At 34.4% G+C, this 15142-nt stretch overlaps 1 protein-coding gene across 50 annotated transcripts in view; it reads right to left on the bottom strand.

Annotated features, from left to right (window-relative positions):
- The window catches only part of RIMS1 (regulating synaptic membrane exocytosis 1), a 914410-nt gene that overhangs the window by 52226 nt on the left and 847042 nt on the right, over positions 1–15142 (bottom strand). For 30 of the 50 annotated variants that reach the window (XM_050786418.1, XM_050786419.1, XM_050786420.1 and 27 more), the window contains one exon: positions 10847–11082. The exons of 15 other annotated variants lie outside the window; for them this stretch is intronic. In XM_050786418.1, the coding sequence (XP_050642375.1) occupies positions 10847–11082 (236 nt within the window). The remainder of the gene's footprint in view (positions 1–10846; positions 11083–15142) is intronic. 5 more of the 50 variants (XM_050786470.1, XM_050786429.1, XM_050786438.1 and 2 more) reach the window with 2 other exon arrangements.

Here is a 15142-nt window from a genome sequence, read left to right as displayed (position 1 = left end):
TCTACAGATGTAAACAGTACCACATGAGAACTCCCCAAAAGTCTTATAGGACTTAAGAAAATTACTTTTGGTCCTGGTAGGAAGTTGAAATTTGCGTAGGGCTTGAATGAAGAGAAAGATTTTGACAGACAAACTGAAAGATTAAGAATTTTCTGGGTAAAGCACTTGCAGAGGCACAAAGAAAGACGCTTTGTGTTCGTGAACCCAAGGAAGATAGGTCTGAAGCAAGCAAGAAATGAAGTTACACATTTGAGAGATGGAACATAAATAAGAATCATTTGCTCATGTCAAATAAAAGTGGACATTTTTCTGTTACATACATCACATTGGTTTCACATGTGCACAATACCTGTGGCCTACACCATAAGTTAAATTACTAAAATAAGTTCCTATCTATAAACTTTCTGTGATCTACTAAGGACGGTTTGGGGAAATTGAATAAACAGAATTCAGATTGCAGTGAGAGGGGGACTGAGTGGCCTCAGAAAGAGAGGGAATACAGAAAACTCTTCCAAAAGTTTCTTTCATTCTAGAAAACTTTTCTGTACGTGGTACAGGCTTTGTGCTACATACTGGGATACAATCACTGAAATCACAGACACGGTCCTTGAGCCCACAACTGGGAAAATTAGGGTTGAGTGATGTGCTTTTACTACTTTATGTAAACAGCTAAGCCAGGTATCAATTTTAGGGCAAAGTTGAAGATATAAAGAGCCTTATCTATGGGGGCATAAGTCTTCATTCTGAGAATCACTGTGTCTAACAAGAGATATCAACAGACGTAGGGTATAAATGTAAATATGACAGGTATATGGAAAAAAACACAGTCTTGGAAGTAGGGTAAATTAACCCCTGACTCTGAGAAGCAGAGAACAATGATAAAAATGATTATTGTTTACTAATATCTTCTTCTGCATTACAGGCACTAAGTTGCTGGCTTAGAGCAGACCTTAAGAAATGTTCTCCTTAAAGGACTAGACAGTAAATATTTTTAACTTTGTGGATTAAGCAGTCTCTGACTTTGTAGCATGCAAGTAGCCACAGACAACATGTAAATGAATGAACATGGCTGTATTTCAATAAAACTGTTTATGAACATAAAAATTCGATTTCTCAGACTTTTCACATATCACAAAATATTATTCACATTTTTATTTTTTTCAACCACTTAACATAAAAATATTTATTCTCACATGGGCCCTAAAAACCAGGCTCTAAGCCAGACTTTGGTGACCTCTAACCTAACAGAGTGAAGGCTGAGTAACAGAGCAGAGGGGAGGGAACTGGCAAAAAGAAAACTTGGATTTCTGTCTGGCAGATTATGCCTAATTTGGGATGAACATACTTCTGGGAGTTCATAAACATCTTTCATGTTTGTTTACACGGTGGTGTAAGTGAACAAGTGCAATTTACTGAGGCTAGGACTGACAGATTTCACCAGACCCTCAAAGGTGGACTGGAGGAACTTTGAGAAATACTGACTTAGAAGAACTCAAGCGTTAGATATTAAGATTCTATTCTTGTATTCTATTAATTACACGTAATGAACAGATAAAAATATTAGCTGGATTAATCTGCCCCTGACTACCATTCATGAATGATGTTACTGATACCTTTTCTTTATCTACTTACCCTTGTATTTTGTTCCCCAGAATTATTAAAACTGCTAATTATTATTACTGATCCCTTGCCATGTGTCAGCTACTTTGCTAAACTGTTTAAAAAATTTATTTAATCTTCACAACAGTCTTCTGAGGTAGGTACCATTTATGCTTCCATATTAGAGTTGCGAAACTGGCGGCTAAAAAAGGACCTTTACCTTTTTGTTTTCTGCAGGAGTCTCTTCTAGATCCTCTTAATTTGTATTTTATACTTCTTTCCTAAGTAACTTCATTGATTTCAATTGCCAGTTCTATGTTGTTGATCCTCAAATTGCCTAAAACACATTTATAATGATAGTCCCAAGCTCAACATGGCCAGAATTGGCAAATGTGGTCCTTTCCCAACAATCACCCTCTTAGTAAATGGCAACATCACGTACCCTTATCTCTAATATGCCTCTCCTCCCTATTGCCCAAATGCTCAGATACAAAAGACTTTATTCTAAGACATAATTCTAAGCTCCTTCCAGTTCCACCCTAGTTACAAGCATCCCATGATGGTGTACTAAGCGGTCTTAAATACATATTTTTTTTAAAGTGAAAAAGGCAATATTATAGAACAAAATTAAATATTATAAAGCTATGGTTGTTTAAAAAACCTATATCAAAAAGGCTTCTCTCTGTGTGTACATACAGTTGGAATGGGATTATAGTAAAGTGGTTAAGAACATAAGCTCTACTTCAACTGTTAAGAGTTGTGATACCTCAGACAAGTCATAGAACCTGTAAAATGGCAATAATAGTAGTATTTCATGGCTGTTTTTTGTGAATTGAAGGAATTAACACACATAAAAAATTAAAACACTGGCTGGCATGTAGTAATTGCTCAGTAAATCACAACTATTATTGCTAATGGTTTTATCAATATTAATAATACAAACGCATAGAACGATTATCCAATAATAAACTATCATTTTCACACTGACTTTGCAATTAGTGGTGATACCACAGGAGTTTTATATATCTACTTTTTGCCTTTCTGTACATGTGCCTTTCTGTAATGTGAAAATCATTAGTAAAATAAATCCACAAAACTCTCTATTTAAAAAAAAACACTCTGAATTAAATAAGGATGTATTGTCACTTTAAAAACAATCAGACACATTTCTTGTTACATCTTTAGCTGCCTGAAATGTTTTGTGACACCTATTCTGAAACTGATCTCAGGCTTAACAATTATCTTAGTATAGTGAAAAATATCACCATGTGTAATTATTTTAGTGCTAAGTGTTGTGCTTTGAAGGCACTTAATAAATTTAGTTTCCTTTCCTCTTCCAAATCCTGAAATACAAATTAATTATAAAAATTAATTCCACTGAAATCGATAACTTTTTTCTGTCAAGCCAACCTAAAAGTATATCTACATCTTAGCCAAACTCAAAATTTATATTTCAGAGCAAGGAAAAGAACAAACATAGACCAGCTGGAGTATGTTTGAAAATACTAATCCTTATTAGGGCATCTCTTCAGAAGATGAGTTACTTTAGCTGAATTGAATCTCTATTAACAGTAGTGAATTCCTAAGGCAGACAGCAACAGTAAATAAAAGAATCCATGCTTACATTCATTTGATGGTTTCGCCGACTTGAGAATCATTTCTGGCACCATGATTTTGTGTTCAGGAAACAAAGAACATGAAACATTACGTTCTTCGGAATGTTTTTCTTGTGCCATTAAATGAATCAAGTAAATGAGGCAATAAGGCATGAACAAGGAATTTAGATTTCAGCAATATTTTGATCCACAGTAGCTTTCAGTTTCTGAAACTTTGGAAGGGCCAACATCCTTTGTAAGAATTTTTGGCTTATATTGTTAATAATCAGCAGAGCCAAGAAAACATTTCTTAGAATGTTCAAAGACACTACCTTAGCCTTCCTTCCCTGCAGCTATAACATTATTTTTCTAAGAGAAAAGGCAGACAGTCTTCACAAAGCCATACCAGACTTAAAATACAGAGAATATTTTGGTAAACTGTATTGGTTAGAAGGAGAAAAATAAGTCCTAAGGCAAGTATCATCCATTTTCCCAAGGTGAATAAAGTATGCTCTCCAGGAAGGTTCTCATTTGATTTATTTCATGACTTACATTACCTGTGTAACTTTTGGGTAATAAAACTGGAAAAAACTAACAGAAGGAGATTTAATATTTTGCATATTTATTGGCATAATTATTGTCTAAAGACAATAAGAATTTTAAAATAATACCTTGAACTCATTGTAAATTAGCTTATTCAAGCACTATCCCTTTAGATGTGAGTTACAGTTATTTCAGTGTATATTATTCATTTCTTGACAGTAGAACAAGGAAAATTTTGATAGTTTCTACATATGATTTCATCTTGAGAAGTTAGTGATACGCCTTGGAAATTCATAAACACTTATTAACCCATTGTGAAATCTAACATCTATAAATCTACCTAAAACACCTTAGAATACTTATATTTATTGCCTGTAGAATCTTGTAGAATAGTGAACTCCATATAGTTTTGAACTCCACTATGGACTTCCTGAAGTCCTTCACTCCCTTGATTAGAATGAAAGAATTATTTAATTTCCTAGAAATAAATTGTCAAGGCAAAAAAAAAAAAAAAAAAAGCCATTTAGAGCCATATTAAGAAAAAGTGAGCCGGGTGAGGTGGCTCATGATAGTAATCCCAGGACTTTGGGAGGCTGAGGCAGGAAGATCACTTGAGGCCAGGAGTTCAAGACCACACACAAAAAACAAAAAAAAAAAAAAAAAAAAAAAAAAGAAGAAGAAGAAGAAAAAGAAAGAAAAGAGTAAGATTTTCTCATTTCTTGGGAAGACACAATATTAATAGATAAGAATGAAAGAGCAGAACTTCAATTTTCTCCAATAAAAGTGATAATACGCATGCTAGAAAGAGTCAGACTAAACAGTAAATAGCAAGCAGCCCAAGACAGGTGAATCACTAAAATGGGCATAAGAATCTAGACTTAACCAGATATTTTCTCAAAGTCTTAAAGAATGTGGCAATATATTCTCAAAGAATCTTTTGGTGATTTCAGACACCTTGGCAAGGACACTGGAGATGCACAAAGGCAGGGGATGACAATCTTGAAAGACAAAAGAACGGCTAATGTGAACCAGATACCTGCAAGAGAGGCCTTGATTCCTGATAAATGTTTTTTTAAAGTTACTTTCCAGATGACTTGCATTATCCAAACTTAGCTGGGTAAGTGCTGCTCAGCAGGATTTTAATCATACCAATTAATTTCTTACAACATAGCTCACCCTATATTCTCACTCTCTCCATTTGTTAATACCTCATTTGCACTGAGAAGATCAAGGAGCCTCTGACTCAAGCTCCTTCAGCTTTCAATATTCCCACTGCAATATTCCTTTGTATTTCAGCCATTTCCTCTTTTCTATCATACTCAGGGAAACAAAATCAACCTTCTCTGTCTCCAAGAATAAACTTGTGTTCTTGAATTATCGCCTCTGTTCTCTGGAACTTTGCACAATTAAAATTATTTGTATCATATCTTTCAATCTCTCCATCTAGAGGTGTTACATCCACTCTTCACCCGGAAAAATGATCGGATTCCTTTGTTCAGAAACATGCATGCACACACACATCACACACACCTCTTACTCCTACTACTCCCTCAATTAGAGTCTGGTACATGAAAAGTGCTAATAAATATTGGTAGAATCAAAGAAAAAAGGACTGCTACATTTGATCTCTTTCCTTCCTAATGCTAAGCTCCCTGAAGAAAAGTTCATAAGAGTTACCTCTGTTTATCCATCTTGCCAGCCCCAGCACCAGGCATATGAACAGACTTTAGGGATGGTGAAGGCAGCCTCATTCTAACCCATTGTGTACCTTCTAGCTCTATTCCCTTGAGCTCCACCCCAGAGTATCTCCTGTTCTAGCCTTTCCCATCCATGACAAGAACTGCACGCTAAATCTAATTGTGAAGGGGAATTAAGATAGAGATGGTTAGAGAGAGGGAGCTGAAATGAATGACAAAATGGAGAGTGGAATGGGCAGCAAGTTGACAGTGAAGTCAGAGAGCTCAATTTAGGAATTCAGAAAAACAAACTGTTGAAATAATAGGGACAACATATGGAGTTAGAGGGTCTTGAACAGGGTCTTGAAGGAAAGGATCTGCACAGGGGAGAAATAAACTTTGATAGTGGGAAAATATTGGAAAGGTACAGAATACCTATTACTAAAGAAGCATAGAAGTGATTTTTAACACATTCATACCACATTATAATTGACAATTGTTTGAAAATTGTGAAAGAGTCCCGCAATATTTTCCATAGTTAGAATATAAACATCAACATCTTGTCAGTATTTGGAGAAAATATATTACTCTAACAAAGTATCTTCAGCTGTTAATGATATAATAAATAATTTTACTAAATGGTTAGAACAAATCATCTACCAATTCTGCATGTGCCCTCATCCTAGGGACTTAGATCCTTGACCCATTTTTCTCCCCACTACCTTTGATAACATATATAAATAGAACTAGATTTTATTATTTCTGGCATTTTACTTTCCTTTTTTTCATTTTGTTCGTTGGTTCGTGTGTATTTCAGGTGTGATTTCCTTCCACTGTAAATGATACTTCTATTTTTGAAACACCCACTGTGCCTGGGATAGTACTGCAGATAGTTACCCAATAGTACAAGTTAAAGTAAATTGAGTAATTTCTAGTTTATAAAGCTGATATTTTACATTTACAGATGTTTTCTTCATAAAAGTTAAAAGTTCTATTAGAAATCATAGTCTCAGTTGTACGAAGCTTATTTGATTTGAGATCTGTCCTGAGATGAGGTATCCATGGGAATTAGAGAAATATTTCATATAGTTTTAGGTTCCACACAGATTTCTTTTTCATATCCCAGGAAACTAAGCATCATTTTCAACATTTAATCAATGTACTCTTCCCTCTGTTGTGCAAAGTCCTTCCTTGTGTACTCATCCTGATTTATTTGTGTTTTTATGCTCAGGCTTTACCTCTTCAAGAAAGCCTCTCGGAATGAGTCTTGTCCTTTCCTGTGCTTCTGTTCTACTACTCTGACACTTGTATTTAAAATAATTGTGTTTTCTGAGCTAAAATATTTATATGTGATTTGCTCTACGATACTGTGATATCCTTGAGGGCAGGAACAGTACGCCATCCCTTTATCCCTAGCTCTTATCCCAGTGCCTGGCATGATGTCTAGCATATACTAACCACAAAGATGTTCAACAAATGCTTGAACTTATTTCAAAATCTCAAATGTGCTTGTTCTCTCTCTCTCTCTCTTTGCAAAGTGGTTAAAAGCATGGGCTTTGGCACCAGGTCGCCTGGGTTTAAATTCAGGCCCAATCAGTTATGAGACCTTGGGAAAATTACCCAATCCCTCTAAGTCTTAGTGTCTTCAACTTTAAAATGGGAATAAAAACATTTCATAAGTTTCTTGTGACCAATGAAGGAGCGAAACTGTATACACTCACACAAACATAACTTAGGAGAGCATGGTAAAAGCTCTAGAAGTGTAGATATATTATTTTTATCCACTTAGATACATGAATACTTATCATTCTTATGAAACTGATTAGTATAATTTCAAAAGTATATTTAGAAATGACTTTGCACAGTTTTGTAGAACCTTCCCAATAATGTTTTCATTTTCAAGTGAGGAGAAGATACAGGATATTGTATGGAATATTATACAGTTAGTATATGAGTGAGGGGACAATTTCTTACATTACACAGGCTGGGCCACTAAAACCAGCAGAGATTAAAAACTACATTTTAAAACCCAACCTGCAGTTTACCTAGAGCTTCATTCAGTTCCAAAATATTTCTGGCTCAGGAACTTTTTTTTAACATTTGCCATTCTTTACTACTTCATACCCTTTCTATCTATATTGAAAGAAAGGGCTGAAAATTAAGAGAATCCAAACTTGTTTAAAGAGAGACATCTAAGAGGGGCTTTCTTATGGGAGATTAAAATTAAGTAATATTTCTTGGGGGAATATGAATCCAGAAATACAGATCTCATGTTCAATGCAGAAGCTGAAGCAATAAAAACTAACCTTTCTTAGAATAATTCTGAATTTTGTTAAATCTCTGTAGGAGAGATGAAATATAATTAAATTAATGGGGAAAATCATTAGTAGAAGTCCTAAGAAAGAGAAATATCAGGCTATGCACTAAAACAAAGAGGGGTGATAACTGAGGGTTATCAACATTTGTCACTTGCTTTAGAAAGATCAAGAAGATTGAAACCTAAGGATAGGCTATCAAATGAAAGGTAAAATTATTATGTAGAAAGAGAAGCATAAAATTTTACACATAGAAAGTCCACAGGAGAACATCCCATTCAACCCATCATTATACAAGAAAACTGAGTTGTAGAGAGAAGTCAAAGTTCATTCATTGAGTCACTTTGGAACGGAACTACATATTTTGGTATCTTGGCTTCATAATCCCATTTCCTTTTTGCACCTGTACACTGCAATCTAATCTCTGAAAAGAGGGTATTCCATGAAGTTATTAACAACACAACTTCTGGGAAAGAAGATATTATTTGATGTCAACATCTGACCATAACTGAGATAAAACACAAATGAAAAAAGCAAAGAGACTAAGTGTTTTAATGACAATAATTTGAACCCATTACCTATTAATACAAGGATGAGCCACAATAATAGTTTTTATGCAAAATTACTGTTGTGTTTCATAAGAAAACTATGCTCAAGTAATGAATGATAGGGTACTAACTAGCTAGAGAGGAAAAGAGCGTAAAGAGGGAGAAGAAAGAGAAAAAGAGAGAAAAAGACAGACAGGAAAGTTGAGGGAAGAAGAAAAACCAACTCTCAAACTTACAATCTCTCACATACGAAGCACTAGTTTCCTTCAAGGACATCAAATAATGTTTCTATTTCATCTAAGTATTTTGAAATCTGGTGGTCAAAACCTTCTCCACCACCTCATGCTGTAAATAATTACTTCAAAACCAATAAAAATCTATCCATCTGAAAAGGGGCTAATATCCAGAATCTACAAAGAACTTAAACAAATTTACAAGAAAAGACAACCCCATCAAAAAATGGGCAAAGGATATGAACAGACGCTTCTCAAAAGAAGACATTTATGTGGCCAACAAACATATGGAAAAAAGCTCATCATCACTGGTCATTAGAGAAATGCAAATCAAAACCACAATGAGATACCATCTCAAGCAAGTTAGAATGGCAATCATTATAAAGTCAGGAAACAACAGATGCTGGTGAGGATGTGGAGAAATAGCAACACTTTCATGCTGTCGGTGGGAATGTAAATTAGTTCAACCATTGTGGAAGACAGTGTGGTGATTCCTCAAGCATCTAGAACCAGAAATACCACTTGACCCAGCAATCCCATTACTGGGTATATACCCAAAGGATTATAAATAATTCTACTATAAAGACACATGCACACATATGTTTATTCCAATACCGTTCACAATAGCAAAGACTTGGAACCAACCCAAACTCCCATCAATGATAGACCAGGTAAAGAAAATGTGGCACCATGGAATACTATGCATACATACACCATGGAATACTATGCAGCCATAAAAAAGGATGAGTTCATGTCCTTTGCAGGGACATGGATGAAGCTGGAAACCATCATTCTCAGCAAACTAACACAAGAACAGAAAACCAAACACCAAATGTTCTCACTCATAAGTGGGACTTAAACAATGAGAACACATGGACACAGGGAAGGGAGCATCACACACAGGGGCCTGTCAGACGGTGGGGCCTAGGGGAGGGATAGCATTAGGAGAAATATCTAATGTAGATGTCGGGTTGATGGGTGCAGCAAACCACCACGGCACATGTATACCTATGTATATGTATATGTAACAAAACTGCACCTTCTGCACATGTATCCCAGAGCTTAAAGTATAAAACACACACACACACACACACACACACACACGCACACACACACACACACCCCAAAACCCAGGAAGCACCACCATAAAAAAATTAAACAAAATAAACAATACAAATGAAAAATGCCTCATACTTACTGTAAAGGAACCTGACTCTAAAGAAGACAAATAATTCTCCATAACAGATAGAACAGCTCATCTGATTGGAAGAGCAAAGATGCAGATCCATCACAGGGATGCTAGCTATTTTAGGTTCATTCTAATCCTGTAATTTTAAGACATGACTCAAATTTCCTACTTCTAATTTATTTGCCAATATATCCAGTAGAATGAATAATTTAAAATAGGTACTTTCCAGAATGCTGAGTGAGACATAAAAAGGATTTTGTGAAAAGCTTTTTGGTATAAGTAAATTTTGTGATAAGGTTCTTGCTATTAAGGAATAGAAAATGGAACCAATGTTGGTTTTAAGAGGAAAAACAGTTGCTGACTATTTAAATCGCTTCAATATTTCACTTACCGTTGATTTTACATAATATTGAGCATAGTAATGAATAGTCTAACCTGTCTGACCAATTTTATATAATTTTAAGCAGTGTTTTGTTATATTTTACAATACAAAAATAGCCACCCTCCCTTTTGTATTTGTTTTTTAAATATATACCTTTAGGGCATTACGCTTTTAAATTTATAAGCAGCAGAAAATATCTGAAACACATATTCGTATTAAAACATTATTCTTTGTATAAAACCACTGACCCATTTTTCTAAAGTAAAAATCGCTGCTGGGTTTTTACTTATATTGAAACTATAACAAGTAAAGTTCAATTATTATATTTATACAGTACCTTGAAGAGTATATGTCAAGTTGCACAACTGACCTTCTTTTCTGTAAAAAGTATAGATGTAGCCAAAAATAAGTAATTGAATTATGAAACATTTTGAAAAAGAGAACCCCGTTGCTTTTGTTGCATGTAAATAAATTTGGATGTTTAATACTTCTTTGCATTTCCTTGCATATTTGCAAATATGACCTTAATTTTTTTAATTAAAAAATCTGTCCACTTTACAGATTTAAAAGTGATACCTTGTGAAGACAGCTGTACAGAAAAAAATAAACCCATAAATTTAGCAGATTTTCAGAGACATAAAAATAAATTTTCTTTTCAAAGAAGAACCAAATACATGCCACAATTCCATCACAAGCCATAGTATGAAAATCAACTTTTTCTCTCCATAAAGAATTGAGTTGTTTAGGTTGAATTCACATCACTCACCTGTTTGACTAAGCTGAGATGTGCTTCTACTCCTTCGAGACACTATGGCAACCACTTTGGCACTAAGGCTGGATCTCCGTTTCTTTCCACCTGCTCCAACTGTACCAACAGCTGTGTCTGACTGGCTGCCGTCATTATGCTCCAGTGTGTACATCTCTCCACTCACACTGGTGCTCTTCATGATGGCTCTTCCTGAAGTCCCCATCCGTCTGCCTTGCATTTTGGGGGTAAATGAACTATATTTACAAAGTAAAAACATATATGCATCCATAAATTACAGGTCAGCATCACTGAAATTCTAAATCTAATTTATTTTGAAATAATCCAGACATATTTTTAGGGGAAAAATGCAGTTGAGTAGTGGTTCTACACCTACAAATAGTTTAGTATCACACCCCGCAAAATATTTATTACTAGACATGGCTTAAAACAATGCCATTTCAAGATGGAATAATTTATAAACTTTTTAAAGATTATAAAAATAAGTGCAACAAATGCCATACATGGGGAGAAGAATGTTACTGACCAATTTTGTAAATAGTATAGTTACTATGTTACCAGAGAAAAACTAAAATATTTCAATTATTAAGAAAAGTTCATATATATTTCAGAGAGAAAAATATTTTTAAAAACGTACACTCTTTAAATGTGCCACATAACGAGGCTTAAGAAATGAAGAGTATTTGTTCTAATTTCCCTTTGGGATTATAACTAACACATCTTGCTTCATGAGTCTAAGTAAGACTGCAAAGAAAGCAAAAACTAAAACGAAAACAACAACAAAAAATGCTTTTGGATTAGTTTCCCCTCCTCCTTCCTTGTGCCCTCATGCTCCACTTCTCCACACAAACTTCTTCATCTCATTTCCTTCTTTCAGTGCCTCACACTCGCATGATGTAGGCTGATTTCTTTTTGTTTTTTTCCTTTCCTATCAAAACTTGTCTATGTTACCGGCTTGTACAAGTTTATCTGAAGAGATTCCTTCTCTCCCCAAAGAATATATTATTGTTAATTATTTTATGCAGCATAGAAAGTTAGCTGGGAAAAACTCCTTACTATTAGCCCAAGTAAACTATGTCTGAGAGTTGAGGAGAGGTAGGGCAAGCAGGCAGGGAGCAGGGATATTAGGATTCTTACAACCTTTTAAATTACAATGCGTATGCAGCTTTATTATCCATCTAGACCAGTACATTTCTGTCTAATAAAAACCTGGTTTGATACATCTAAAATGACCCTCTTAATTTTGTTTCCTCAAAATATTTGCAAAAACTAATTATATGACCCTTATTACCATTTTGATCTTCTTCATTTTCTACTTCTTGTTTTGAACTACAAAATACATACTAGCTGATATAGCATCTTTAACAGTGAGGACATTTAATATGTAAGTCAGAATAAATCCTAATATGATTATAAATTGTAAAACAGAAAGTCTTGGGATTATGTAACAAGTTTGTTGTCATATATATAATGAGAGAGAAATTAGTATGAGGTGAATTCAGAAACGTGGGAGAGTAAGATCAGGAAGGAGAGTTTATAAGCTATGGAAAAGAGATTAAGACTGGTCCTTAGGATCCTTCATGGATTGTGAATTGAATATTGAGACCTCTATTGATGAGGACAATTTGTAATTTTCAATATTTAGTTGCATTACTTGAACTTGTCCACATCGAAATTCTGATAATAATAAATGATTCTTATTCTTTCAACGTATTCTAGTCAGTTTTTCATTAACTCAAAGTTTTAAAAGTCATTTGCAAATCTGATAATTTTGCTATGCATTTTATGTACATTTTTTGAGACACAAATGAGAGTATTATTATATATCATCCGTCCCAAACTGATTCCTGTGGGATTTATATTCCCAACTCCAGCAGACTTTCTTTCCTGATAAATATTATGGTCAATTTCTTCTGTGTCTTCACCAACATATTGGAATGCATTAGCTAAATATGCCACCCATCCTTACGGCTACTCTATCTGCTTTTCTTTACTATTTTACTTGCAGAATTCTGCTGGAGAATCTACAGAAATGTCAGGATTTGGTCAATTTCATAGTTACAATGTCCATGCTCAGTAAAATGCCTACAACAGAGAAAGCAGTGGTTTCTCATCTCTCATCAATCTTTTTAGCACACTCTCCACAGTGGTTACTGAAAACTTCTCTTCTGATGATTTTTTTTAACCTTTAAGGGAAAGTATGAATTAATTAACATGTACCCTTTTTTCTTCCCATTATTTCCATAAAGATGGAATTCTATTACAGCTTGAAATTTCTCTCTCTAATATCGGTCTACAAAAAAACACCATTGTGAAATTCTGGGCAATGTTCTTTACTTTATAAAGAAGTTTAAGAGTATACGGAAATGTCTGCTATCATATTTTGTTATTAAAATTTAAGATGAGCTGGGAAGAGTCAAAAGTTTATTTCATGGATATCCAATTTTAGCAGTGAAATATTCTACAATTTTGACAAAAGTTCTGGAAAACATAGAAAAACATGTATAACAAGTGTTATCATTGGGAGGGGGTTAAGTTATACGAAAAATGATTGGGAGAATAAAATATGAGGTGCTTTTTTTTCTCAAAAAATATATGTCTAGATGCTTAAAAGCATTCTTTTATGAGGACATGTGTAGATTCCTAAACAGTCTATAATATAATAATATTCAATGAAAAAACATTTAAGGTATTTTCATTTCTTTTAATTGAGGCAGTTCAGAGGATCTAATCAGTCAGATTAATCTAATCAATCTGAAGATTACAGCACAAATATGCTTTCTACTGCCCCATTTCTTAACTTCCATTTGTTCTGCTTCTGTTTCTTGAAAAATTATTCCTATCACTTATACATATCTGAATCGTTTAAGACACATCTTAAGGTTTTCTGCTTTATAAAGCTATTCAGTCTCTCTAGCTTCATGACTGTTGTCTCCTGGTCCTTTGTTTCATATTTTGTACTGGTTATATTAAGATTCTGATATTTCATAACAGCAAGCACTTTATGCACCACTAAAACTGCTACAGTCCCCTTCCCATTGCTGAATGAATTGATTTATGAGTAGGAAGTGGAAAAAAAGTGATCAGTATAGAAATATACTGTGATATAACCCATCTTTAAAAAATCAAACAAAATTCCTTTCTTTTTGATCCCCCCTCTTCCTGTAGACTTTTTGCTGAAAAATCTCAAGTAGTTATTTATATATCCTCTCCTCCTATTTTTTTCTGAACAAATTTGAATCAGGCTTTGTCCCCAACATTTCGCTAAAACTGCCTTTTATCAGTCGCCAATAACTCCACATAGCAAAATCCTGTCACTTACCAGTCCTAATCCTTTTGACCTCTCAATATGTCATGCATTTGTCAAACAATTTGATTCCTTTGTCTTGAAATACTTTATTCTAATGGATTTTCCAAACTTGTGCCTCACTGGCAGGACCTTGATCCTCTTTTATCACTAAATATAAGAGCACCTCAATGTCCAGCCCTTTGGCTTATATTCTTCCACATGAAATGAATTCCATAGATGTCTCACCTGGTTCCAAGCTTTATGTAGTATCTATATGCTGCAGATCCCAATTGTTTTCCTGCACCTTGTACTCAACCCTGGACTCCAGATTTATATATCTAGCTGTCAACTGACATATCTGCTTGGATATATCTAATAAGGCTCTCAAACGTAAAGTGTTCAACCCCTCAAAACACCTGCTCCCTCTCCAGTCTTCCATATCACATCATAGGCACCCATCTATCCAACTGCTCAGAGTAAGAACAAAATATCCAATCTTGGAAGTAAGACAAGCCCAACCAACCAACCAACCAAATTGGTTTCTTGGCCACTTTTCTTGAGCATTCCCTAACGTGCTTGTGCACTGGCTAACAAGAGCACCTAAGGTCATTTGGCTGTCTACAGAAGTGTAAAATTTTGACTTAGTATTTACTTGTATAATTATAGTCCAAATATTTTATATTCTTTGTAAAGTTAGATGTTAATTTGAAAAAAAAAAACTAATAAAGGGCAAATGATTACTATCTGGCCCTAGAGAGGATAACCAGTAAGTCATAGTTTCATTGACTTAGAATACATTATCCAGTTCTGAATCTAATTTAGTAATCTAATTTTAGTATTCCATTTTTCCCCAATAACTATATGTGTGTGTACAAAATTACAAGGGTTTCTTGGATCATCTTTGGAAACAGCTTGTTATACTGTTGGTTTTCTCACTAATTAATTAAAACTCCAACATTTGCTATTTTTCTGGTGATTGTTGTTTTAATTTGGAGAATTACATTCTG

This window comes from Macaca thibetana, chromosome 4 (genome assembly GCF_024542745.1).
Source record: "Macaca thibetana thibetana isolate TM-01 chromosome 4, ASM2454274v1, whole genome shotgun sequence".
NCBI classification, from domain to species: Eukaryota; Metazoa; Chordata; class Mammalia; order Primates; family Cercopithecidae; genus Macaca; species Macaca thibetana.
The sequence above is the reverse complement of the archived record's forward strand: the minus strand, read 5'-3'. Positions and strand labels throughout refer to the sequence as shown.